The sequence below is a fragment of the Megalopta genalis genome, chromosome 1, assembly GCF_051020955.1.
Source record: "Megalopta genalis isolate 19385.01 chromosome 1, iyMegGena1_principal, whole genome shotgun sequence".
Lineage (NCBI taxonomy): Eukaryota > Metazoa > Arthropoda > Insecta > Hymenoptera > Halictidae > Megalopta > Megalopta genalis.
The window spans coordinates 8,213,017-8,240,970 of NC_135013.1; the positions used below are offsets into that span (position 1 = coordinate 8,213,017).

The 27,954-nt window shown below is 40.5% G+C and overlaps 2 protein-coding genes and 1 long non-coding RNA gene across 5 annotated transcripts in view; 1 reads left to right on the top strand and 2 right to left on the bottom strand.

The window, feature by feature from the left end:
- Window positions 1-16,577, top strand: part of Myb (proto-oncogene like protein Myb) — a 116,655-nt gene extending 100,078 nt beyond the window's left edge. For both annotated transcript variants that reach the window (XM_033484437.2, XM_033484436.2), the window contains exons 3-10: window positions 843-1,007; window positions 7,990-8,311; window positions 9,349-9,694; window positions 9,774-10,198; window positions 10,383-10,699; window positions 10,830-10,919; window positions 13,676-13,801; window positions 15,142-16,577. In XM_033484437.2, coding sequence (XP_033340328.1) covers window positions 843-1,007; window positions 7,990-8,311; window positions 9,349-9,694; window positions 9,774-10,198; window positions 10,383-10,699; window positions 10,830-10,919; window positions 13,676-13,801; window positions 15,142-15,276 — 1,926 coding nt within the window. In that variant the 3' untranslated portion in view covers window positions 15,277-16,577. The remainder of the gene's footprint in view (window positions 1-842; window positions 1,008-7,989; window positions 8,312-9,348; window positions 9,695-9,773; window positions 10,199-10,382; window positions 10,700-10,829; window positions 10,920-13,675; window positions 13,802-15,141) is intronic.
- LOC143259200 (uncharacterized) lies at window positions 9,112-9,917 on the bottom strand. The gene is made up of 2 exons (XR_013033043.1): window positions 9,735-9,917; window positions 9,112-9,654 (listed from the first exon to the last, which is right to left on the bottom strand). It is a non-coding gene; the product is annotated as an uncharacterized LOC143259200 (long non-coding RNA).
- Window positions 16,434-27,028, bottom strand: Rchy1 (Ring finger and CHY zinc finger domain containing 1). 2 transcript variants are annotated; one of them, XM_033484444.2, is made up of 5 exons: window positions 26,056-27,028; window positions 20,898-21,215; window positions 20,336-20,614; window positions 20,160-20,250; window positions 16,434-20,005 (listed from the first exon to the last, which is right to left on the bottom strand). In XM_033484444.2, exons 1-5 carry the CDS (start codon window positions 26,245-26,247, stop codon window positions 19,920-19,922), a joined length of 966 nt encoding a protein of 321 aa, XP_033340335.1. In that variant the 5' UTR covers window positions 26,248-27,028; the 3' UTR covers window positions 16,434-19,919. The 2 variants fall into 2 exon arrangements, with proteins under 2 accessions (XP_033340335.1, XP_033340333.1); XM_033484442.2 differs by having other exon boundaries at window positions 16,434-20,008; window positions 26,056-27,026.
- Window positions 27,029-27,954: the final 926 nt, after the last annotated feature.

Here is a 27,954-nt window from a genome sequence, read left to right on the forward strand (position 1 = left end):
ATCATCTTTCATACTAATGCATGTTCTTATGCATGTTCATATTCTTATTTCCTTCCTTATACAGTAATGTCTCTCTAATCGACGCGCTCAGATTGTGCACAAAAGTGGACAATTTCGGAAGATGAGATACGAGTCTTGCAGCTCGTTTTTATAGTTGTTGTTGACAATTCGTGACTATAAAAGCGAACCGCAAGGCTCGAACAATCGTATCTCCTCTTCCCAAATTGTCCACTTTTGTTTGCAAGCTGAAGGATAATTGGGGAGAACTGACTGTAATCAGTGGTATAACTACACAAGAATTTCATTTCATATTATATGTAATTTTAATTATTTATATTAAATTTCATTCTATATCATCTTTCATACTAATGCACGTTCTTATGCATGTTCATATTCTTATTTCCTTCCTTACACAGAAAAGTCTCTCTAATCGACGCGCTCAGATTGTGCACAAAAGTGGACAATTTCGGAAGATGAGATGCGAGTCTTGCAGCTCGTTTTTATAGTTGTTGTTGACAATTCGTGAGTATAAAAACGAACCGCAAGACTCGAACAATCGCGTCTCCTCTCCTCAAATTATCCATTTTTGTTTCCAAGCCGGGCGTCAATTACGAAGAATTTGCCGTCTCCCTAACTGACGCTCAAATTTTGCACAAAAATGGACAATCTGAGCGTCAATTAGAGAGACATTACTGCATTTCGAGATCACCCGAGTGCATCGATTTTACCGTCCTCCGTTCGTTCGTTCGTTCGTCGTCCGAATAAATGCACTCGTTCGCGCGAATCATACAAAATTTATTTATAAAATGAATGTTTAAAAATGTCATTCGCAATTGTTCCAGGATGCTTTGTTGAAACAGTTAGTGGGCAGCGTGGAACAGCGGGGCACCGTGCTGCGATGGGACACCATAGCCGCTCATTTCACAGATCGAAGCGACGTCCAATGCCAGCAGCGATGGGCAAAGGTCGTGAATCCGGAGCTGGTCAAGGGACCCTGGACGAAGGAGGTATATATACCTGAATTTTGTTCTCCACCCTTCTCCCATCGAGCCTCCTTCCGGCCATTGTCTCACGAATCCTGCGAAGCCTGCGTCGAAGTCTCTCCGCCACTCGAGGGTAGCTCCGGCCGCCATTTTTGTTTCGCCCGAATGCGCTCCGAGGCACCGAAAAAGAGGAATCGAACCTGACAAGCGACGTGTTTCATTGCAGAATAATACACAGCGATTTTCGACGACGTGTAACACGTTCCATAAACGTCGTTCTTCTCTCAGTAGCTTCGCAAAATGAAAGACAACGTGAACGATTAACACTGGATTTACGGAAAGATGCATTTATGGGTTATTTATTTAATTTATATGTTACTTAACATTAATGGCAAATGTTACGATAACGCTTGTTATAAATCGGAATAAATGTTTTATTGTTACTTTTATAAACGTATATGTTTTTCGTGCTCCGTAAATCTAGTGTCAACCCTTTGCAGCCGGAGACTGCATTTTAAGTCGAGATCCAAAATAGTTTTCTTCTGCGTTGCGGTATTTCCCAAAATTGAATTTTGAGGCAAGTGCACACTTACACTTACACTTGAGTTTTCCAAATATAGACAAATTTGATAATGTTAACCCTTTGCACTCGAGCGGTGACTCTGGGGCACCGCTAAAATCGTTATATCGCGTTCCAAGATCATTTCTATATCAACAAAATTTATATTTAAAAAATTATGTTATGACAAAGAATAATAAAAAAAATTGTTATAACATGCACTTTGTCGTATAAAATGCAAATACTATAAGTCAGAGAAATTATTTTAGATTTACCGTTAAGATGGCTTCGAGTGCAAAGGGTTAAAATTATTTAGAAACGTGGTATAGCAATTTTCTAATGGCGCTTCATAGACGTTGCTCGAGTGCGAAGGGTTAAAATTATTTAGAAACGTGGTATAGCAATTTTCTAATAGCGCCTCATAGGCGCCGCAAGAGTGCAAAGGGTTAAAATTATTTAGAAACGTGGTATAGCAATTTTCTAATGGCGCTTCATAGACGTTGCTCGAGTGCGAAGGGTTAAAATTATTTAGAAACGTGGTATAGCAATTTTCTAATAGCGCCTCATAGGCGCCGCTCGAGTGCAAAGGGTTAAACAACATAAAACTTGCAACGTATACGTTGCGGTAGAAATAAATCTTCTACTTAAGCAGTAAATTCTCCCTAATTCGCGCTCAGATTTCTCACAAAAATAGACAATTTGGAAAGAGGAGATACGATTATTCCGGCGACGCTGCTGAAACGAGGTGCAAAACTCGAATAATCGTATTTGCTCTTCCCAAATTTACCATTTTTGTTTCCAAGCTGAGCGTCAATTAGGGAGAATTTATTAATCATATAATTTTTTCTCGTTTTATAAATATGTAAACTAAAATATATACTATACTATATACTACTATATAATAATAGTAATATTATGCTATATAACTATATACTATATACTACTATATAATAGTAGTAATATTATACTATATAACTATATACTATATAATAGTAGCAATATTATGCTATATAACTATATAACTATATACTACTATATAATAGTAGCAATATTATGCTACATAACTATATACTATATACTACTATATAATAGTAGTAATATTATATTATATAACTATATACTACTATATAATAGTAGTAATATTATACTATATAACTATATACTATATACTACTATATAATAGTAGTAATATTATGCTATATAACTATATACTATATACTACTATATAATAGTAGTAATATTATGCTATATAACTATATACTATATACTACTATATATAATAGTAGTAATATTATACTATATAACTGTATACTATATATACTACTACATAATAGTAGTAATATTATGCTATATAACTATATACTATATACTACTATACAATAGTAGTAATATTATGCTATATAACTATATACTACATACTACTATATAATAGTAGTAATATTATGCTATATAACTATATACTATATTATACTATACTATAATCTTGTACTGACGAACTTTAACGGTACTACGATATCTTTGTCGAAAATACGTTACTGCAACTCTGTGCAGGATTCGGTTTGCAGGTATCGGAACCTGTTTGCGCAAGGATATACATTTGGGCCCGACCGAGGGGGCCGTTTCTCTTGTCGTCGACAGGAAAGTTCGCGAGGTACCGTTACACCCCCTTTCTCGAAAAGTTTCTTCTACCGTGCCAGCGTATCCGGGATGAGTTCTGGTCTGGGGGGGCCAACACAGTTTCCAGGCCACACACAGGGTGTATTGTAAGATCTGCACGAGAAGCGCCACCGTGCAAGATAGCATTTTTCGGAATTCATTGAACGTATCATGTTTTCGCATTTCTCGTTCATTTTCATTTCGCTGGAACAGCTGTTAGTTTGATCGGATTACAAAAAACTGTCCAGTCGAAGTAGAATATATACAGGGTGTTTCAGGATTTCTTGGCCAAATGGTATGTTTAGAATTATTCTACGAGCGAAAATAAGAAAAAGAATGTCATACGAACGTAGGCTCGACAATGCTTTGTTAATAAATTGTAAGAAAAATGCGAAATAACAGCGGACTGATTGGGAATATATTTTTGTATATACTTTTAACTCCATTTCGAAGCGTCGCCCCTTCGAAATGTATATACAATACAATATTACAATAATACAATAATATAATATTATAATTATTAAATTATTAAAATTAATTATTATAATTATTAAAATTATATATAAAATATAATATATAATATAATAATTTAATATTACTACTATGTATAATATATTATTATATATTAATATTATACATAATATATAATATATAAATTATATATAATATTATATATTATATTATTATATATATTATATATAATATAATATTATTATATATTAATATTATATATAATATAATACAATAATCTTGTAAATACAGCATTGACATCTCTGAAAAATCGAGCGAATTAGTAAACACAGGATAAATAAATACAGATAAGAGAAATACCGCTGACATATTTCTATTTCGAACGAAAATCAGTCCGTCGTTATTACGTATTTTAATTTCTAACGTTTTAACGTTAAGTGTCGAATATCAGTTTAAAAAATTCACACAATATCATCAAAGCCATTCAATTAATCAAACCAAAACTAGAAAATGAAAATTTTCCATAGGGAAAATATTACTTCAGTCATTTAGCACTCTACAAATCCTAGTAACATTCAATTCGTCCACTATATTACAATAAAAATGTATTTCAAAATTATTTTAAAATTCATTTAAGAATTAGCGTGATCCATGCGTGACTCACGCGGCCCCGAACGCATCAAACAAAGACATTTTCCAGTCGAAAGATGTCCGACAGAGTTTCCCGCTTATTTTCGCTCCGTAGTACACGCTCCGTTACCGCGTTTCGCCGAGAATACCTGCGACGACACCCTGTACATACATCTCCAGCCGTCCACAAGCAATCGCACTTTCATGGACGACACGATGTAAACACGAGATTTCCGTAAACACCGGTACGCGCGTAAATAAAAAAACCACGGATCACAGTGGAACTGTTCCGAGCAGCCTAGAGTTGTGTGTTCCGCTGCGGTACGACGAGCGGCATTTGTTTTGATGCTCGAGAGCCGGGCAGTTGTTTTGAATCTCGAGCTGGCCGGCCGGCCGGCCCTTCTCCCGTGGCCCTGTGTGCACGGCCGGTACTGTACGCCTACACGTTGGGCCGGGCAGAGAAAAGGAACGAACGAAACCGCGGCTCTCCACGGTCGCCTCGGTGGGGTATGCAATAAGAAGAAGAGAGGGGGGCGGCTGGAGCCGCGGAGATGCTGCGTCGTCGTCGTCGTGCCAATGCACTTGGCAACAGCCAAGGGCAAGTAAGCCGCCGAACGCCAGTGTACCGAACGCCGCGTACACGCGGTCACGGAGACTCGTCGGTGTGCACCTGATTCGTGGTATGGGAGCGCAAACCCATCGCGTCCTCGTTGCCCGACTCCTACGTCTCTGTCTCCGTCCTCTCTCGCTCTCTCTCTCTTCCTCTCTTGCTTTCTCGCTCTCTCTCTTCCTCTCTTGCTTTCTCTCTCTCTCTCACTCTTCCTCTCTTACTTTCTCTCACTTTCTCGCTCTCTTTCGCTCTCTCTCTCTCTCGCGCTCTGTATTTCGCGCTCTCTCTCTCTCGCGCTCTGTCTCTCGCTCTCTCTCCCTCTCTCTCTCGCGCTCTCACTCTCTCGCGCTCTGTCTCTCGCGCTCTCTCTCTCTTCCTCCCTCTCTCTCTCTCTGATTTGTCCTCTCTTTCTGCCCCCTCCCCTCCCCTCGCCGAAGCCTCTCCGCGGAGGTTCGTGCGCGACGCGACCGTCTCTGCTCTCCTCACTCTCTCTCTCTCTCCTTTCTTCGACCTACCGCCACGTTCTCCGCCTCTTCGTGACTCCGCGAGGACCGGAGAAATTACTTACGAGACGAGAGAAGACTCGGCCGGGTCCGATGGGATCGCGCTCGGGGAACCTTCCGGTGCTCCGCGCCGGCTCTCCACGTTTTTCTACGACACGTTCGAGAAGCGTTCGATGGAATGTGTGTTCCCCTTTCCAAGCTTTCCGTGAGACGCGCGCCAATCCGCTGCCTTCGGATAATCGAAAGCCCTGCGGGGGGTCGTTTTCTTTTTTGATCCCCGCTGATCGACCGGTAATTTTCTTGTTGGACGCTTCGAGAAAATGCGCGCTGACTTTTGGAACACGCGTTGATCGACCGTTAAAGAACTCGCGCGGGCCCGCGGAGGGTATTAATGGAGTACCAAGAGGGCGTTAAAGAGGTTATTGGAACGTGATTTCTGGGTATTTTTCTACGCGAATGATTCTGTGTACAGTAATGTCTCTCTAATTGACGCTCGGATTGTCCACGAAAATGGACGATTTTGGGAAAGGAGATGCGACTTTTTCGAGCCTTGTGGCTCGTTTTTTATGCTTATCGATTGTCGACAATTGTAAAAAGGAATTGCGAGGCTCGGATAATCGTATCTCCTCTTCCCAAATTGTCCATTTTGGTGGACGATCTGAGCGTCAGTAAGGGAGACATTACTGTAGTCTTTGCGAGAGAAACAAGATTAGCTGCCTATTTACAGTAATGTCTCTCTAATTGACGCCCAGATTTCGCACAAAATTGGACAATTTGGGAAGAGAGAATTATAGTTATAAATTGTCCATAATTATAAAAACGAGCCGCAAGGCTCGAATAATCGTTTCTCCTCTTCCCAAGTTGTCCATTTTTTGTGCAGAATCTAGGCGTCAGTAAGGGAGACATTATTGTAGTCTTTGCGGGAGAAGATTAGCTGCCCATTTACAATAGTGTCTCTCTAATTGACACCCAGATTGCGCACAAAATTGGACAATTTGGGAAGAGTTGGGGAAGGGTTTGGGAAGAGAGAATTATAGTTATAAATTGTCCACAATTATAAAATAATCGTATCTCCTCTTCCCAAATTGTCCATTCTTGTACAGTCCATTACTGTATACAGTAATGTCTCCCTAACTGACGCTTAGATTGCGTAGAAAAATGGACAATTTTGGAACAGGACATACGATTATTCCGGCTTTGCACCATGTTTTTATAATCGTTGACAATCGGTAACTATAAAAACGAGTCGCAAGGTTCGAATTCGCAAGGCTCCTCTTCCCAAATTGACCATTTTCGTGGACAATCCGAGCGTCAATTAGGGAAGTATTACTGTAGTCTTTGCGAGAGAAACAAGATCAGCTGCCCATTTACAGAAATGTCTCTCTAATTGGCGCCCAGATTGCGTACAAAGTTGGACAATTTGGGGAGAGTCTGGGAAGAGAGAATTATAATTACAAATTGTCCACAATTATAAAGACGAGTTGCAAGGCTCGAATAATCGTATCTCCTCTTTCCAAATTGTCCATTTTTGTGCAGAATCTGAGCGTCAGTAAGGGAGACATTACAATAGTCTTTCCGAGAGAAACACGATTAGCTGCCCATTTACAGTAATGTCTCTCTAATTGACGCCCAGATTTCGCACAAAATTGGACAATTTGGGAAGAGTTTGGGAAGAGAGAATTATAGTTATAAATTGTCCACAATTATAAAAACGAGTTTCAAGGCTCGAATAATCGTATCTCTTCTTCCCAAATTGACCATTTTAGTGGACAATCTGAGCGTCAGTAAGGGAGACATTATTTATACAGTCTTTGCGAGAGAATCAAGATTAGCTGTCCATTTACAGTAATATCTCTCTAATTGACGCCCAGATTGCGCACAAAATTGAACAATTTGGAAAGGGGAGATACGATTATTCGAGCCCTGCGATTTATTTTTATAGTTATAAATTGTCCACAATTATAAAAACGAGTTTCAAGGCTCGAATAATCGTATCTCCTCTTCCCAAATTGTCCATTTTAGTGGACGATCCGAGCGTCAGTAAGGGAGACATTACTGTGCTCCCATTGAAAAGCTCAATTTTTCTTTGACATGAAACTTGACACTTCCCACAACCGCACTAGTAATCTATTATCATCATAAAATTAAAATATTTGGTTCATTTAAACAAAAATTACGAAGCAAACTTATATTACATCAATTATTTCTTCAGCATTCGTACCTCTTGCGAATCTCACTAAAATTAAGCAATCATTTTTAATTTTTCATCAATCATCGTTTCGGTCTTTAATCGACCGAATTTAAAACTGAGAGATCTCCCCGTTCGGTTGGCTAAGTGTTTAATAGTCCGATGTGTGTCCTGGTTCATGTCCCCGATGTCTTGAGAACATTCCTCGAATTTTCCCAGAGACGGGGACGGAGTTCAAGTGTGTAAGAGAGTCACACAGGTGGTAAGTGAGAGAGGCGCATGTAGGGCCCCGCGCCTCGGGTTTCGTGGGGAACAGCGGCCGTGTAAGGTAGAAACCGGTAAATCAGGAGGTTTCCGTTCCGACGACTGATGATTGCCGATGTTTGCAGGAGGACGAAAAAGTGGTAGAATTGGTGGAGCGATACGGGCCGAAGAAGTGGACGTTAATTGCACGGCATCTGAAGGGTCGTATCGGTAAGCAGTGCCGGGAACGATGGCACAACCATCTGAACCCGGGAATCAAGAAAACAGCGTGGACGGAGGCGGAGGACAGGATCATCGTCGAGGCGCACCGCAGAGTGGGCAATCAGTGGGCGAAAATCGCCAAATTGCTGCCCGGAAGGACCGACAACGCGATTAAGAATCATTGGAACAGCACGATGAGGAGGAAATACGAGGCTGAAGAAGGAAGATCCACTACCGGAACCAGAGGTTCATAGAATTTATTAGTTACACGGGTGCACACAAACTGCTCGTTGTGACGTCTCGCGGGTAAAGTTGCTAATGTCATACTAATTAAGATGTTTAGGATCCTCCTGACTCTTTTTTGAAAAAAGAAAAGTATTTTAAAACCTGTTCATTAGCCGCTACTGCATTGCCAGGGGTGAAAAAGAAGACAGAAAAAGATCTACACCAGTGTCTCCCTAATTGACGCTCGGATTGTCCACTAAAATGGACAATTTGGGAAGAGGAGCGTTGCGAATTCGAGCCTTGCGGTTTATTTTTATAGTTATAAATTGTCCGCAATTATAAAAACGAGCCGCAAGGTTCGAATAATCGCATCTCCTCTACCCAAATTATCCAATTTAATGGACAATCTGAGCATCAGTTAGGGAGACATTACTGTATCACCGGATGCGTTTTGTACAATACTTGCTAAAGAGCCTTGTAATTTATTACGGAAGACTCTTTTCAAAAGGTTGCGAAAGTTAAACGATTCTCACGGTGCTACAGGCGTGCTAAAAATTATATTTTTAACGGTACTCAGTTTATGAAATAATATTCGCTTAAACATACGGATGCTTGCTGCGCTGCATTTCGAATCTGCCACGCTGCGTTCAGGGGCCCGAACAGCGCCGTTACACATAGCGGCAAAACGCTGAAGCTGCTAACAAAATTACCAACGGTTGATAAAATATAAACATTGTAAACAGTTACGCGAGTAATTTACAGCTGTCCGAGACATAGAATCGATGCACGGAATCGTTACGAACAGTTTGTCACCAAGAATATTAAATTTTCACCATTGATTTATTTAATTTCTGAAAAATGCTCTCCCACGGGCAATAACAGATAAGTCAGATGATCGGTGAAGATCATCGAGAAACTCACCCTCCTACAATGCCGCCCCTTTGTTTCCGCTAGCTGGCCGACGTTGCGCGAGCATTTTACATTCTAGCAAAACCATGATCCTTAAGCTCCTATAATTTGTAGAACAGATGTTATAATGGCACTGATGCGTTCAATAGGGCGAAGTCGAAGAAAAGCCACGGAGCCGTCATCAGCCGCTCCGAAACAGGACACCCTCTGCGCAAAAGACGACGTATCCGGTCACGCCCGCCTAAAACTGCCGTCCACGAGCAACGAGAACGCGACGACGATTCAACCGACCGTCCAGGCATCGAATGCTCTGGACATGGACCAGGTCGACTGGACCAGAGCCTGGGAGAATCATCAGAACACTCAGACGTTCCAGGGTCTTCTGAATCTGAACGACCGCAGCACCCATAACGCTGATTCCCGGTTGGACTCTCCCTCGAAGAGGGCCAGCTCGTCTGTTAAAGTCAAGACTGAACCAATATCGCCGTTTACAAAGTACGTCCCATGACCAGAGAAAACGATTCGCTTTACTCACAAAGTTCGTCTGTTAAACGTGACAACCATTTTCTTGTAGGTTTTTCGATTTACAAATCCAAGGCGAGGCGGCCAACTCGAGGAACTCTGAAATCAGACTGATGCCCATGCCGGACCTGGACGAGATATCAAGCAGTATGGCGGAGAAGGAGCGAAGCAGTCCCCCGCCAATTCTACGCAGGCGCAGAAATACTCAGACCCTTCAGCAGAGAACCGACACCCCCGACAGCGGGAACCAATCCGATTATCTGATAATAACCCAACAGCAACCGCAACAACACCAGCAACAGACGGACGACACAACCCCATCCACTCCCATTAAGCAGCTCCCGTTCAGTCCATCACAGTTTTTAAATAGTCTCAGTCCCGAAACCTCTTCCTGGCCCCGTGCCAGCACACCTAAAGCGAGCAGCCCCGGACCATTAACCACACCGCAGCCCACCGGTCTTCGACGAAGTCAGAATGGTAAATTATCCTCGAGGCATTTTTCATGCTGTTACTCGTCCATTCAACAATTTACTCCTTCTATTGTCAAATTATAAATAATTACACGCGTTGATCCTACGATAAATCTTCAATCTATAAAATCAGGGACTCGTCCCCACCTACCAGAGTCTGCTAGACTACAAAACGTCACTTGTATTCGCAGATGGCAACACGCCGAGAACGCCAACGCCGTTCAAGAACGCTTTGGCAGAGCTGGAACGGCGGAGCGGCGCGACTACTCAGTTACCTGCTACCCCGAGTCGTCTCGATGCTTTAACCGAGATCATCAAACAGGAAACCGACCGTGAAAGCTTAGCAGGGACCAGCACTATCCTCCAAGATTCTGGTTACAGCACGATAAGACGGCGGGGTAAAGAGAACAGCGCTCCTGGCGGAAAGAGAGCGCGGAAAGCTCTCTGCCAAGCCTGGGCGAATGCTTCTCAAGATAATTCAGAAATTAGTTTCGTTGTAGAAACACCCGTAAGTCGAACATTTTATACGTTTAAAATTCTTATTCGCTAAAAACAGACCGCCGCGTTATCGCATTACTACATTTCAATATACAATAGTGAAAATGTTTTATGCAACAAGGTTTCTTTGTTCTTTGCAGAGTAAAAGTCTGGACACGTCTGTATTATTTTCCCCGGCATCAATGGCACTGGAGGATAGTTTCTTAACAGCAGGGACTAGTCCCGTAAAGGTAGAGAACCATAGCCATCATAATCAAAACCGGATTCAAACTCAACCAGCCCTATCCTGGTATTATTCCCGTGCCAATCGCCTTTAGACACGCTAGCCGGCCTAATTCTCTTTTGTTTAACACTCTCTCTCTCTCTCTCTCGTCTCTATCATTATTTTCCTCATGTTCATTTCATTTTTAATTCTGCCTGCCTCTCGCATAACCTTGACATAACCTTGTCGCTTCTTTTTTTCTGTCCATTCGACCTGTTTCTGTTTTCTCGTACCTCTTTTGTTTCCTCTCTTTTTCTCTTTTTAATTATTAATTTATGAGTACATGTTTAATCACCAAGGCGCGCGGAAAAGAGAAAACGTAACCTCGGTTAGCTAACCTTTGTGACCCCTAATTCGCCTGTTTTCGTCGCCCTGGTAATCGTCCAATCCAAAGATTATTAGCGTTCTTTTTCCGTCTCGTAAGTTCTAGAGTATAACATGACTAACATTCATGTCGTAAAATACCGTTTGATTTATTTATACATTAACTTATTCCAATTACGTGTATGCCTATCCTGTTAAATTATTTATATGTAGCTGGTAGGGTCCGCATACCTTTTCAAGCATAAGTCACAGTAAGGAAGCCGCGTTATTTAAACAATTGTGTCGGAGATTGAATCGTCTCACGATCAAGGTACTTAAGTGTGATAGATCGCGCGTGTATAGAATTTCTTTTTTATATTTGTAAACATTAACTAATTAATACGTACTGAATGTATACGTACTCAAAAATTCGAACACCGTTTGTAAAGTCGACATCGATAACATTGTTTCGTTTTTTGTTTGCTTTAGTCATCGGGGTTTTCCTTTGATCTAGTTTCGCTAAGCATTCAATTTTGTTTATGAGCCTCGTACTCGTTTTCGTTTCCCTCTATCTTTTGATTTTTGAAACGCTTTTCTTTTTTTGTTAATACTTTAATCGAATGTGTAAATTATTCGCGAGCGTTATAACGCTGTCAAGACGACACGAACTGTAATTACACGCATCTCAATGATGTCGACGTGTCGATAATTAATTTTTAGGTTCGCCGAACGGCTGTGTCCGTTTCTTTTTTTTTTCTATAGAATTCAATGGCGTTTCTATTGAGAAACGCGGAACAATTTGGGACAAGCTGTCTCTGTACATATACGAACGAAATAACGATTCCGCGTAAATGACGCGGAACAAACGAAAACACAATACATAAAACACGTAAACGACGAATGGTCATTGACCCCGTCGTCTGCGTACACGGTTTACGAACGCTGCGTGGTAGTGTCATTTGCAGTCTTACCTTCGTCCTCTAACAATAAGTTCTCAAATACCAAACGACAGAATGCAAAAAGATTGTTTTGCTTTTGGTAAACGGGTCCACAAATAACTCTCGCGGCATGGGACATGCGTTTCAATAGAACAAGAGACAAAAGTACAATGCTTACACCATGACTCTATCTGTCCATCGATGATGTCGTTCTTAAAACAACCATGTACACTTGCAAACTAATTTAACAGAAATACTTAACTTGTCATCTTGGGCAAAGTGCTAACAACCGTAGATGTCAATGGCTCTATCTGTCCACCGATGATGTCGTTCTTAAAACAACCATGTACACTTGCAAACTAATTTAACAGAAATACTTAATTCGTCATCGTGGGCAAAGTGCTAACAACCGTAGATGTCAACGGCTCTATCTGTCCATCGATGATATCGTTCTTAAAACAACCATGTACACTTGCAAACTAATTTAACAGAAATACTTAACTCGTCATCCTGGACAAAGTGCTAACAACCGTAGATGTCAATGGTGTACGAGTACATACTTCTTTCTCTTCAAACAGTACGTTCGCTAATTGTATCCCATGACTCCTTTGTTCTTAAAACGATAACCAGATCCTTTACAACAATGTATGTACATATATACATAAAAATATATATATATACATATAGGTATATAACACAAAAGTATATATATATATAAATAATATTTTTAAATATTTATTACCATATTAATATATTCATATATTTATATATTTTTACTTCTTTCGTAAATAACGTTCAGTTGCCGCATGTCTACAAACTAACTCGAACGTAAAACAAAACTCCTTGAATAGGCCTGGCCTAGCGTACCAAAGTACACTTCTCCCCGTTCCTGTTCCCATCCTCCTGTCATGTACACTTGTTCCAAGAAACGACTATGTCCAAAGACGATTTTGAGCGGCGGCCTCGAGATGGCGCTTATTCCAAAAGCGACTTCTAACCGTGTAAAAGAGAAACGGAAAATAAAATTGAGAAAACGGCCTAGTCATGTCACGGCAGTTCGCTAGCGACGCCGCGAAATCTGCTCCGGTGAGAGAACACACGTGTAAGGACGAGTCAACGCAGTCCCCTAATTTTTCTCAGAAGTGAGTCCCCCTAAGTCCTCTCTGTTTCTATCCCCCTGCTCTCTCTTTCTCTCTATATATATACACATCTCTTTTTAATTTCTCTCTCTCTCTCTCTCTCTCTTTCTATCAAACACACTACACAGATACTCGTGCCGTTTCTTTCGTCTCTGTACCCCCACTCTATCGAGTGAGCGACTTTCGAAGCGTGAAATCGATCGGCGGGGGGCACTCTCTCGCCGATCATTAAACGTACTTTTATTTTTTCACCCGGCACAGAGACACTCCTGTACAGAGGGGATGCCTCGAAACAGAAATACTTTTTAATTGCCGGCTGTAGCTAGTGTGTCTATCCTTTCCAGACTTCCCACGACTTTGCGTCCGTACAGCGGAAGCCTAACGCCAAGAGAGCGATCACGTTCGAAGCGTTCGACAGTCCCTGCTGTATCATCAGCCCTCTGCCACTCAGGCCAGTCAAACGCCCCAAGGTGAGTCCCTGTTTTTCTTCTCTCCTTTACAGAGCCCCTGCTACTTGGTCGTAGATCGGTATTCTCGGTGCGTGGACAGTGTCGTAAACGATATGGATCACCCAAATGTGCAATTTCTCACAACTAGAATGCGGTGTTTATGCGTTTATGATAAAAATGTGTGCGTGAAACAGGAAAGAGTGAAACGATTTAGAAGGAGCTGAGAATGTTGATGTGCCAATTTCATCTTATCAAAATTATTAGACAAAGATTAGACAAAATTAAGATTAAAATAAAAAAATAAGACAAAATTATTAACAAAGGAAGATTATACATCGCTCCATTTGTCTTGCAATTGACGCAGAGAATCATCGTTTTGCACCAAGAATCGTGGTCTACTCGTAACAATTATAAAAATGCATTTCCTGATTGATGATGCCATTCAAATAGTTTCAATGTATTAACCCTTAGCGCTCTGTTGGCTCCGCTATGCAGACATCCGTCATTTGTTCCGTAAATCCGAAGGCTCTGCTGCGGAGCCCAATGTTTTTAGCATGATTACACCGAAGATGCTATGTTTTTGTCGACGTTGGCAATTGTTATTTGTAGTGAAAACGTGCTTAGCGTGTGTACCATTACGATTAAAACATTTTTTGTCCATTTTTATACTTAGCAGCATAAAATGAATAAAATCGAACGCTTTCACAAGGACGCGTAATCTTTTCCGCTCAAAATAAAACTTCCTTTATCTCAGGCGCTTTACTTAAAAAATGTGCCGTAGTTGCTAGTAGTGATATTTTTCAGAAGAACGCTGTTCATCTTTATTTTAGAACGTCCGAAAAATATTTACTAATTTTTAATTCAATTTAATTATTAATCGAGCCGATTCCAGCGAAGATTAACGATAAAAAAATTCCGGCAAACTCGCGCAAAAGATATTTTTGTTTCAATAATTCCATATCCAAATAGAATTCAACGGACGATTCGCTATGCTAATTTTATAATAAATCGTGTCAAAGAACACGAGGGATATATTTATTTAAGAATTGCGAAGAATATCGTTGATAGTAAATTTACCCATTTCGATGAGGATGCATTTGCTGCTTGGAAATTTTTGTCACAATTCACGATGTCGATGCACCGACCTCGCACAATGTTAAGTAGATACCATTACGGTTAAAACATTTTTTGCCCATTTTTATACTTAGCAGCATGAAATGAATAAAATCAAACGCTTTTACAAGGACGCGTAATCTTTCCCGTTAACATTGTTTTGTTGATTCTGTTGCAGCTATAATTGAAATAGCTTCTTCGATCCTTTCATGGTCTTCGATGCTAATGTTTTGGTAATATTGTTGCAGTTACAGTTGGAGGCGCAATGGACGACAGTGGCCTGCGGGCGAACGCGCGACCAACTCGATATGACCCGAGCTGCCCGTCGATTCCTCAGCAGCCACGGTTACCTGCCGCTGCGTCCACGATTTCTGAATTTCTGAGAGCGTTTCCACGGCCGTAGGGATCGTCCCCTGCGGTCGCCCTTCGTGGTACAAAAGAACAAAAATGCGACGCTGAGCTAGTCGTAGTTTAAAACTGTGCGGCGCTTCCGTTTAAGGAATATGGCCTTCTGTGTTTTCTTTCCATCGGGTTATGAATCGATCGGACGGGTTTTAAGGAAGAAGCAAAGATCGGTATAGAAATCTATTAGGAAATTTTAACACAGACTGTACCGCGACACGCTATGCATCGAGGTGTATTCGCATTGTGCGGGTGTGATGACGGATCGGCGCTACGGTCCGATCGATATCGATTGATTGTAAAGTCGTTGAATCTATGTTTTTTACTCGGATATACTCTAATATAAGACTACTTCTTAGGGGCAAGAGAATGGGAGAGAACGTTGTAATTGATTGTACAGAAAAGTATAGCATATTTGATGTCGATCGGATCGCACGCGCGCCGACGCACAGCGTGTATGGTGCAGTCAGATTTCGAAAGAATCACGGTGCAACCGATATTGCATCCAAAAAGAAGAGGAAATGTCGCGTGCTTTCGTTCACATTCACAGTGTGTCCACGTTGGAACGCGGACGAACCACCGAAAACCGAAAGCAAAGCAGAAGACGCTTCTACCTTTTTTTTTCTATATGGGTGACAGAGATTTTGCTGTAAGATGCGCGTGCATCATGAAACGAAGAAAAGATGCGTTTTTAACGAGGAAACGCTTTGTTTACGTCGTTGAATATAATTGGTCGCGCTTCGTTAACGAAGAGCGAGCAAATATATTTTGTTGTTAAAACGATGTCAATCTATGTTAAGAAAATCGAGTTTTTTTTCGCGAATCATGAGAACTTTACTCATGATTGTATTATCGACGATTTATCGGAGAGGAAATATTATGGTTGAGAGCGTGTAAGATTAGGGATCAACGATTTACGACTTGGTAGAGCAAAAGTAGACGGTCAACGAAGATAAAAGAATGAATAAGAAACAATAGGGTGTCGATACTGTTTTACCGATACCTTTTTAAAATGATCTACCCCTTGCTTTGCCAAGCGATACCGGGACGTGTCCTCGTTGCACGCACATTTGTAGCACGATCTCTCTTGTCACCCGTGCACAAAAGCACAAGGATGAACGAATGAAATAGTAGCTGGTTTGTTTGATACAATAGTATGTATTATATTATAATATAAAACAAAAGCATTATTGCGGCCGTTATGTACAAAGAGCCTTTGTATCTGGTATTTAATTTACAACTGAATAATAAAGACGTGATGAGAATCACACCAAAAAAGAGACATCGCAGCTCTTGCTCCTTGAATCTGCGTGCCGCGCATCGTCTCACCGTCTTCCTGCAAGATTGGACACCACGGCGACTCGATCCGTGCGATCCGGTAATAATATGCTAACAAAGTGCTAAGACGTTACGTATAGCAGACTTGGACGTGAGTTATTATACGAGAACAGGAAATACGAGAACAAATATCTTTCGAACAGATCCTTGCGTTTCCCTTACCGATAGCTTAAAATTAACGTTTCTTTTAATATCGATACAAATGATCTCAACAATATAATTTCTCTAGTGTTACAAATCTCTCTCGTGATATTACAAATTATTCGCAGAAAGTGACGAATGTTCCGTTTGACTAAAAAATATATTTAAAAAATCTTTCAACCCTTGTGCACGTTCGAGGAAAACCGTGTCAGCTTCGTGAAATACATTTGATCGGTAGATCAAAGAAGTAGAAGATCGGTAGACCTAGAGAAGCTGGGATAACGTTCGTAGTCCAATCTAATCTCGCAGGTTCAGTCCTATTAACACTAAATCTACCGCGGTCAAAAGGTGACCGCTTTCTTATTTTGCAATTCTGCAAAGTTTCGAGACAGTTTCGAGTTGAAAACGGTTGAGGTAAGTTATATTATTAGAGCAAGTTTTATAATAAAATTTGTCACTTATGTGAAGCAGTACATGCCAGTTAGTATTATTACTGCTTGGTAGGTTTAGCGTTAAACCTGGATGGTGCACAAGGTTCAAAAGTCAAATAAAAAATAGTAATTCAGAGACGTAACAATGATTGCTCGTCGTATCGAATAAATTTGCGTGGAATTACGTAAACATTGTTTCGGTTCGATTAACATGATTCGTTATTTGAGCAATCACCCCGTGTGATCAATTGATTTAAATAATATGTCCAAGTCTGTCGTATAAGTAAGTAACGACGATTCGATTTTCGGCGTACGTCAGCGTGCTGCTCGTTCACGAAACTTGGAATGCCATGGAATGAATAAGAGGTATATAAGTGCTGTGATCACCAACTTGACATTTCTCGACGAACAAGTGGAAAATCCCAACGAGCAAAGCGGTCTTCTGACCAACTCGAACCGTTTTTGAGCTTGGTAAGCAACACCGCTGTTCAACTCATCTCTCGGGAGTCGTATTACAGGGTTCAATCGTACACACAGAATCATCAAACGGTACAAACTGGACACGAATTATTATCGATATACAACATGAGCGATCCAATGAGCGTCGTGACGTAAGCCCTAAAGGTTCTGTTTCTTGTACGCGTGTTCGTATGCACGCGCTAATGCCACGTAGAAATCAGGATTCTCCACAATAGTGCTTGATAAAATATTTAGTACAGTGCCACTGATTACACTGCAGCCTTTCAATGGTCTGACCTTCGTTACCAATTAATATACTACATTCTTCACGGTCCGACCTCATTTCTCGATCGTTCTATCTTAAACATCGAAACAGTAGAATACTATATCCTCGATTTCTTCGCTATGTAACCATTTGTTTAGTCAGAGGAATGTGTACGATACTCGAGACTCGCTTTAAAGACTAATCAAATTCTACGCTGTAGATCCGTGTAACGCACGCCTAATTTTTTCATTTTATTCAAAAGTTAACAATCCAAAATTGAGCTATCTCCGCTAATGTTTATTGTACAAAACAAGCTAAATTGCCTTATGTAACTAACAAGGGAACTTGGCACGAACCCCTATAGATTTTGATTTCAGAGTATCTCTTGCAAATGCGCGTATTAAAAAAATAACTCGTATCTGTGTTATAAAAGATTTGAAAGTGGGTTTCTTAAAGCTCGACTCGTGAACTGAACGTCTTGAGAATTCAATTGTTTACAGTGAATCGTCAAGAGATATTCCGGTACAGATTTCATCAATCTCGATAGGTAAGTTTGCGCAAGTTTTATAAAGTTAGCATCCTAATAAAGAATTCAAAATTTCGTTTGCAACGCGACAGAACGCGTTAAAAGTGTGCGATTAATTGTCTTCTTATCGAGAAACTAACCGTTTTGTTACAAGAGATACGGTCACAGCTGCTTGGAGTAAGTAGAATCTCTACTTAATTAGAAAAAGAAAAGGTATTTTGCCCAAAAAAAGCGAGATTGAGAAAATGAGGAGGAGTGTTCGAGCACAAAGCGAGTACATGACGAATAAAAATACAAATACGTTAGGACAGAAACACATTGTCACGCTGTTGTAGGCTCGTGATACTCGTTCAAAACTGTGAATGCAAATTTTGACTCTTTATCACTAGACTGCAGACATTTATACAGGTCCAGAAATTCTGTAGACCGATTTAATTTAATCTTATCCGCGTGTTTACATCGTGAAATGATTTTTGCTTATGCGGGGGGACAATGTGTTTATGCGAACCCTGATTATACACACGTCATTAAAGAAATCACATAGATTGCGAATTACTGATAAATTTTCAAAGAATCGTCACACGTCAGGTATCAGGTTTGTTACGTCACCCAACTGTCGTTGATTCTCCCGCGCATTTTGTTACGGAGAGAAAGTATGCTGACACATCGAGAAGACCACGAGTGATCCTTGACTAGATGGCGATCTTTTCGAAAATTGCGCGTTATGATGTAATCCCATTAACGAATAAAAGGCATTCTTATCAATTAATAATCTCATTGTCATTCTACTTCTACGTGTAGCTGCGTAATATAAAATCGGGGAACTATATGCGTAGTGAATAATCATAGAGGAACTCTTAGCTGATTACAACAATAGCTAAAAGGGGATTCGTTTCGAGCTCGTTTCTTTCTTTTTTTTCTTTTGTTCTGACTAGTACTACCGGTACACGTTGGATGGTTGATTAGCATTTGCGAAAAGATTGCATCGAAAGAAAATGGTCACGCATCACGAAGTGTAAGAATCTCTTGTTCGGAACAAAAATGAAAATTATGAACAGCGCGAGAAGAATTTTGGAGCACGGGGAGAGACCATGTGCCGAGTCACCGATAATGAAGAAATACCGCGAACGTATCGTATAAATGTTCACTTTGATTTATAGGATTCGAGCAAGCAAAATTCATATTCGTCTCCATCAGGATTAATATATTCGCGCTACGCCTGACGTCGTATCGCGAATATTTAATCGTATTCAACACACGACCTGTAATGAGCAACCGATTTGAATTGGCTACTGCATCTCAGCCTCCTAACAATCTAACTTCTGTAAAAATTCTGAAAACAATCAACAAAGACGTGTAAATTCGCTAAAAACAAGTAAAGAGGTAAACGCATTCTCCTACTGTCTTTTTGAAATTGTCCGGAAGCGACACCTACTCGGGAATGATTTTGTATCATAGTCCCATTTAATACTCGGAGTTCTGACGTTGTGATTTCTCCTCGTCGCCAGTGTTCGTACTGCCACCAGCTGCCTCGTCCAACGTTTCAGGATCTGCTGAAAGTTTCAGAAGCACATTTAGAACTATATATTAGCGGAATGTCAAGCATAGTATGTAATATAATAGTAAATATAATATAAATATAAAATAAATATAATAATATAATAGTAGTAATATAGTAGTAAAAAAAAAAGTTGTTCGATTTACCCGGAGAGGGGGATCCTTTCACTCTGCAGGTATTGTAGCTTCCGCAATTTAAACATTTCAAACCTACAACGTGAAATTTTACTGTCGACTCCTGAAACATTAAAAAATACGCACGAATGAACTTCTTACTGTTCCGCATTTAAGAACCGCAGCTCTTGAAAGTTAATATGCTATACCTCGTGGCAGTCTTTACAGAGAATATCAACTTTGTAATCTTTATATTCTTCTGGCATCGGTGTTAATGACACTTCCATGTCTAAAAATCTCCATAGGTCAGTCATATCTAGAAGAGACACTTGGCAAATGGGGCATGCGTAATGTCCTGAATGTAATAACTCCTCGAAACAAGGGCGGTGCAATAAATGACCACATTCTGGAATGTGACAAGGTATGCGACTTGTGTGAATGTCCTCCAAACAGACAGGACAATTTGCATGCGAAACATTTTCCACGCACTGAAAATACCAAATCAGCATTACTATTACTATTTTTAAACGCGCCAACTTCTTAGAAGTGTTCGCTCATTGAATACGCATGCTACGTTTCATTCGACTGTTATTTTAATCAAGATTCCCCACGGTAGAGAAGTAAATTGCCACTAAAATGTGCAACCAGTAATACCAGTCGCGCTCCAATAGAGACTGCATATTTGTGTAGAGTAACAATTTGCAGCTACCCGGTCAGACCTTTTTTTCCATTTAATTAGCAAACACTTCCATAATAGCGCACACTATTTACCGTGTGTCCATTTTGCAATTGAACCGGCAAACACATGTTGCACTTGGCACAGTGGAAAAATCGGGCGCGACCGCCGACCCGGCATATCCCGCAGCCATCGCAGTGGTATTGGTTCCTGTCTTCGTCGTCGAAGAGATTGCATACGAGACACGTGTATTTGCCGAACCGGCAGTGACAGTTCTGGCAAGTGGCTTGTACCGGCTGACGGGTATCGCATAGGACGCATATCAACTCCGTGACTTCCTTTCTGTTTACGGTGTGTGTCTCCCGTTCGTCGTGACAGAATCGACATGTATATACCTTATTGCAACAGGGTGTCTGCAAAAAAAATAAATTACACCAATTTAGTAAATATTAATATTTTTTATTTATATTATATTTATTATTTATATATTTATATAAATATATTTATTATTTATATATTTATATAAATATATTTATATTTATTATTTATTTATTTATATTATATTTATATTATATTACTATTTATCTTTTATTTATATTTTTTATTCATATTTTTTTTTTGAATCGTTTTTCACGTTCGAAACCCGAAACAAAAAGCTATTCTATTATTGCTATAATCTGAAACTAAACTTTGGTTTAATCTATACTTATCAATCTTTGTAATCTTGGATTACATGCTGACGCATATACGATGTCGCGGAGATACAGTATATTCTCTCAAATTGTCTCGCAGCTTGTAAACAAAAATGGAAAATTATTATATCCAAATTATTCACTGTTGTTTCCAAGCTGAGGGGACAATTAGGAGAATTTACTGTACAAATGTAGAGTTTAAACTTTTCCTTGGGGGTTTCTATTTTTTCGAATGTAATTAAAATAAGTTTTAAATTAATTTATTAAAAAATTATGCGCGTCTAAAGTTAACGAATCGTGAGTACGAATGAGTGCGCATCAATATGGCGCGTTAACTTGCCAAAAAAAAACGCTGAAAATTCAACTTTGGACACGCATAACTTTTTAACAAATGAATTCAGAACTTACATTTTAATTACGTTCCTAAATCCAGAATTTCGATTTTTGTACTTTGGACTAAACTGGAAAGTAAAAAAGAAAAAAATAGAAACACCCAGGAAAAAGTTTAGGTCAGTCTAGTAGTATCAACAGTTTTTTGCGAATATCTCGAAAATGAAAAAAGAAAGCGTCTGTTATCCGTATAGGAAAAAGTTCGTCAAGATCGCGACCTTGGTAACATATTTCAAGGTCACCGAAAATCAGAGGGTGGCATATTCACCGAAACGTGTCACGGAATTTTCGCGCAGTAATATGTATAAATGCTTTTCAATCGATCTAAAAACGAGCCTTAACGATCCTGGTTCGGAAAACGAAGGCTTCTGATAATAATCCTATTAGACCCCGTATGAATCCGTCCTTGATCCTTAACCGCGTCGTGTCGTAGCAGGCGGTTATAAGCGATCGGCAAATCCGTTCGGCGGGAGCGGTAAACTGACCGTCCACGTGCACCGAACGCAAACATACTACTCTGTCAGTTGCGGTCACTAACTGGACGTCACTCGCACGTGGTTTCGTTTCGTGTTAGTTTACTATTTGAATCAGAAACGATCCCCTGTTCAAACAGTTTCAATTCGTCCGAGAGCACATCGCGCGAGAAAGTTTCTCTTTTATAGTTGACCATCGGTTAAATGTCGTGGCGTCGTAATGTGCGCGCGCGCGCGCGCGCTCGCACGGAAGTTTTCTCTTGGACCCGTTTTCTGTTAAATGCACGCTGAGAGGCCCATTAGCGGGACCGCGTCCAAAAATACATCGATACGGCGAGATCTCTCTTGTTCAACGTCGGTAGACAATAGTTGTTAACACGTCCGCGCTCGGAATCTATTTCGGATAGCTTTCCGTTTCCACGTCAATTGTACGAGCTAACAAATCGCGCGCCGCGGCGATACGTCCCGAGCGGTTTTTCAATATTTGACGAAAAAACGTGCTCGTAACATGTGCTTCCCTTGTACGATCCACCTACGTAATCGGTGGCTCCTTCAAATCGCAAGCTTATCTCGTTTATTCACGGCACGATGTTTCTCTCCGGGCAATATTTGTGGAACAAAGATTTCCATAGTCTTATCTCTCTCTCTCTCTCTCTCTCCACTCCCGGGTAAACAATGTACACCGGCGTAAGCAGGTGAGAAGTCGAAATCAGGCGGGCGGCGCATGCGCCGTGACGCAGAGAAGAACTTCGACGAACGGAAACGTAATTATCGGAACGGAGGAGTTTTTATTATTCCACTGTTCTTTCTCGATCGACGATCTTCCCTCAATGTTTCCCGATATTCCGTCTCCCCCTTAAAAATCATTTACATATAATGTACTACTTTCTCATGGTATACGTGCTTTTTCCACCCGGATGAAGCCGAACCACTGATCGGCTACGCGAGCAGCATACGACATTTGACTTATCGCGGCAATTGGTAAGCAACACTTCGAAAGAGGGCGTCTCGTTACACAACACGACGAAACATCATCGATTTGTTTGCCATGTACACATGCGGCACGCATACAAGCGCGACCTGGTACTCTGTGTGTTCCTCCCGATACATTTTCGCCCTAGACGAAACGTGTGTGCGTGCGTGCGACGGAGAGAAGATTCCCTTTCCTAGATGCGCAAGAAAAATGCGCGTCAAATCCCGCTGACATCAGTCATCTCACGATACAAGCTGTCGCGCACGACCGATACCCAGCACAAATTGACAACCGACACACCGCAGTCCGTTCACGGTTTATACAGTGCACCACCTATTTTTCTTCGGGAACAATGTTTTCGAATCGCACGCCTCTAATCAATAATTACCCGGTATCTCGTTTGAAACGTAGCCGTGCTCGCGATGCGGTAACCGGACTGCGGATGTTCATGCGGATCCAAAATTTTCGTTGTCAATTTCTTAAAGTATCTGAAGCATTTAATATTTAATAATATTAATATTATTATTAAATTATTATAATATTATAATATTATTTATCGATAAAAGCTAAGCGCGCTAATTTTTCTTCGGTTTCATTTTTAAACGGATCATTTTATCGATAAATAATATTATAATAATATTATAATATTATTATAATATTTTTTAAAAGCTAAGTGCGCTAATTTTTCTTCGGTTTCATTTTTAAACGGATCATTTTATCGATAAAAAGAAATATAAATCGGGGGGGGGGGGGGCTTGAAAAAGCAATATGCTTTTACTAGTTTTTTTTTTTAAATTCTTCGTATATATATATATATATATATATATATAATTGTGCAGAACCGTTGCACCGATCGCGACGAGCGTTTAGTATGTTATAAAGGACGATGTTCTAAACAACTTTTTACTTTTTCAAGATATTAGGGAAAAAAACCGCTGCGGTTTAGTAACCGTCGGTCACTGCGACATATATGTATATATGTATGCGGGAACAGAAGATGACCGACGGCCGTAGCCTCGCGAAACAATACCGTAGGAAAATAAGCGCATTTAGGGCAATGTCGGTAAACTGTAAATTCGCCGATTTTTGACTTTGTAATAGCGTAGAATTTTTTGCAAGTAGTCTTTTATTATTATTATTTCGTCTGGAAACGAAATAACACGCGTTTCGCGTTAGGACGGAACGAATCAACTTCTCGCTGTACGATCATAAACATGCGACACGTTTCTATGTTTACGTACGATACAAAAAAAAAAGGAAGCACGCCCACGGGCGATTTCGGAATCAGCTGTTAATTGCGAAACCGCTACGTCATTTATTGTATCGATTACCCAGCAAGTTCAAGGATAGCCGCGGAAGTGTCGGACTTCGTATTATATCAACTATAACAATCGAATTAATTTAATTGTTCTCTGTACGGTATTTATATGTTAATTGAATTTTAACGGAGCTTCGCATTTTCTGATTATAATATATTTTCCGTATAAATTTATCATAAACGCGATGTACGAAAATAGTATATATGTATATATGTATTTACTATTCTCGTACATTGCGTTTATGATAAATTTATACGGAAAATATATTATAATCAGAAAATGCGAAGCTGTGTATATATAAATTTGTAATTATTATATGTGTAATATATAAATATAATAAATATATAATATAATATATTTTCTGTATAAATTTATCATAAACGCGATGTACGAAAATAGTATATATGTATATATGTATTTATTATTTTCGTACATTGCGTTTATGATAAATTTATACAGAAAATATATTATATTATATATTTATTATATTTATATATTACATATTTATTTATTATATATATTATAATATATATATATATGTATATATGTATTTATACTTTCATCGTTACGCTAAATAAATAATCGTAGAGAGTCACCCGGCTCTATCGTTCGATAATATAACCTCGAACAGGCTGTTTCCTCAAGGAATCCACGAAAATTCTTGTCCTCATCAATCCAGAAGCGGCGTAACGCGAATTAATGATATAATTAACCCTCAATTGGAGGCGTGCGTCACTTACGCAGCAATTTAGAAGGCAAATTAATCGTTTTACATAAAGAGCATCGATTAACTCTCGTTACGTTCTATCTGTCGTAATCGATGGAAAAATTCATTGAAAATTTTGGACGGAGCATATGCACATACACACATACATACAACATACACATATCTATACGAATCAGTGATGTCATGTAAAGCCGCGAGAGAGCTTAACAAGATCGAAGTTGGGGTCTTCCCGACCTACGTTTCGAAAACCGTGTGCAAAAGAAATCCTTGCGGGAAAGATCAAAGAAACCGTATCAACGTAGGAATAGGACTGTCATCGTCAACGGTAAATTACACCGTTCGATTTGAAATCGCGAATCAACTTCCGGAAAATACTTCGAGATACAAGATGGATATCCGTTCGGTATACAGATTATAAAAAACCGAAACTTTCGTTTGAGACACGGCTCGATTTCAACTATACAACGGCCCGTTAGTTCGTACGATATTGGAAAGACTTTTGTTCGAAATTCCGCTCGGCTTCGAAGAGGAGCTGACCGAGAAATGAGGCGGGTGAAACCGCGGCCGAGCGATCATCGGGGAGCCGCGTGATCGAGATGTCGAATGCGGAGCGTGGCTGATTACATACATGCCGACCGTTAACGTTAGAAAGGCGCCGAAGCAGCGGGAAGAGACTCACCACGAACTTGGACTTTCGCTTGTAGTGCTTGCAGCCGTAATCGTGGCCGGCCGACTCGTCGGCAGACGGTTCCTCCTTGGACGTGGACGCGCGTTCACCGACGACGGTCCGCGCTTCGTCGTTATTCTCCATCCTGTCGTGTTGATCCCGAAATTCCTGCCTCTTTCTCCTCCGCCGTCTCCTTTTTCCCATCGACTCACACGTCCTTTCCAGATTTTCTAGCCGCGTGCCCGATTTATACCGCCGGTACACAGTTTGTTTGTTTAATTAACACGCTGGCGACGATTCGAACCGGAGATGGCGAAACAAAAAAAAAAGAAAAAAACAGGAGGCAAGAGAGCACACGTTCGAAACACGCGGCCGTCCGCTCTTTATTCTTCCAGCCGCCCGGGCTTACCCGGAGCGAGCACGAACCGGACCCGTCAACCCGAGCCGAGGAAAAATCGTTGCGACCACGTCGGGCCGTTCGCGGGCGAAACATTTCGTCGAGCCATCACCGATATTCCGCGTATGCATACGTGATTCGAAAACGTCGCGAAGGATTAGCGGACGGGATCTCTCGCTACGGTCGGGTTTCAATCGCGGCACACTCTTCCTCTCTCTCGCTCGCTCTCTCTTTCCCTGTCTCCCTCTCTCGCCGAGCGCATAGCTGTTCAATACACGAAAGTAAAGCGTTCGATGGCTACGCGTTCCCCGACCGTCCGTGAAAATCGGCGCCTCGTCACACAAGTAGAAGCGTTGCACGAGAATTTCTCGGAATACCGATCGACACTCGACACTTCTGACACCACTTGGCTTCGCCGTACTGTCACCACGGTGTAATGATTACAACGGCAGACGATGTTCCGAAAAAGAGATGCAAAACCACGACCGGAAGTTCTACCGACTACTCGAAGTACTACGCCGCAGCCGCCGTGCGCGCGTCCGGCCCGCGAACATTCGAATCCCCTCCGCTGCGTACGACGTGTGCGCAACGGAATTTTTGCCTCGACTGACTCGAATCCGTCGTTGAGCTGGTTTACATTCGTTATTTTGCTTCGATGGGCGAACTGTCGTAATGCTCGAATACAGAACATTTCGTGACGAAGGAGTGACGTATTTGTTAACGTTTTTTGTTATTTTTCTGCAACGAGTTTACTGTAGAGACGCGACCGAACGTGATTCAGCATTAATTTGTCTTTAGATACAGTCATCTAAACCACTGGAAAATTTTCTTTATGTTCCGATGTTGTATTTTCTCGAATATGTAATATATAATATGTACATAATTTCTGCGCTTGCGTGTTGCACATGGTTGTACAAATACGAAAAAGCATAAGAATGTTCGGTTCTGAATAAATTTCTCTTCGCAAAATTGTCTACGTTTCTCAAAAAGAGATTCGAAATTGCCACGCGTTCCAACATTCTCATCTACGCCTCGACGTCTCTCCGCCTTTTTGTAAAAGCGGCAACACCGTCTCGAAATTGTCGAGCACAATGATGGCGGTCCGCCACAAGTGTAACAGTTACTAGAGAATTGTCGCGCGTAATTCGAACTATAATATTTCAGATTAGTACATTTTCTCTTTTTTTTATAAATTCCTATAGTACTTTAATATATATTATTTATTATTTTCATTGTATTCCACAGAATTACTTTAATTATTTAAGACAACTCGAATATTGCACAACGCTTCGAACAGTACATTGAAACCGAATAAAAGCACGATGATTTTTATTGCTTGACATTCTTTAAACTCGAATTGGAAAGGTAAAATGTTGCGCTGGAATTTAAAGTATTTAAAGTATTTTCGTATTTCAAATCTCGTTTCAATCTCTATTGGCAGCAATGCGCGAATGACAGCGCTATTGCAGCTAAGATCCGACGATCGGGCCAGCAGCAGTGTGCAAGAAATTTCG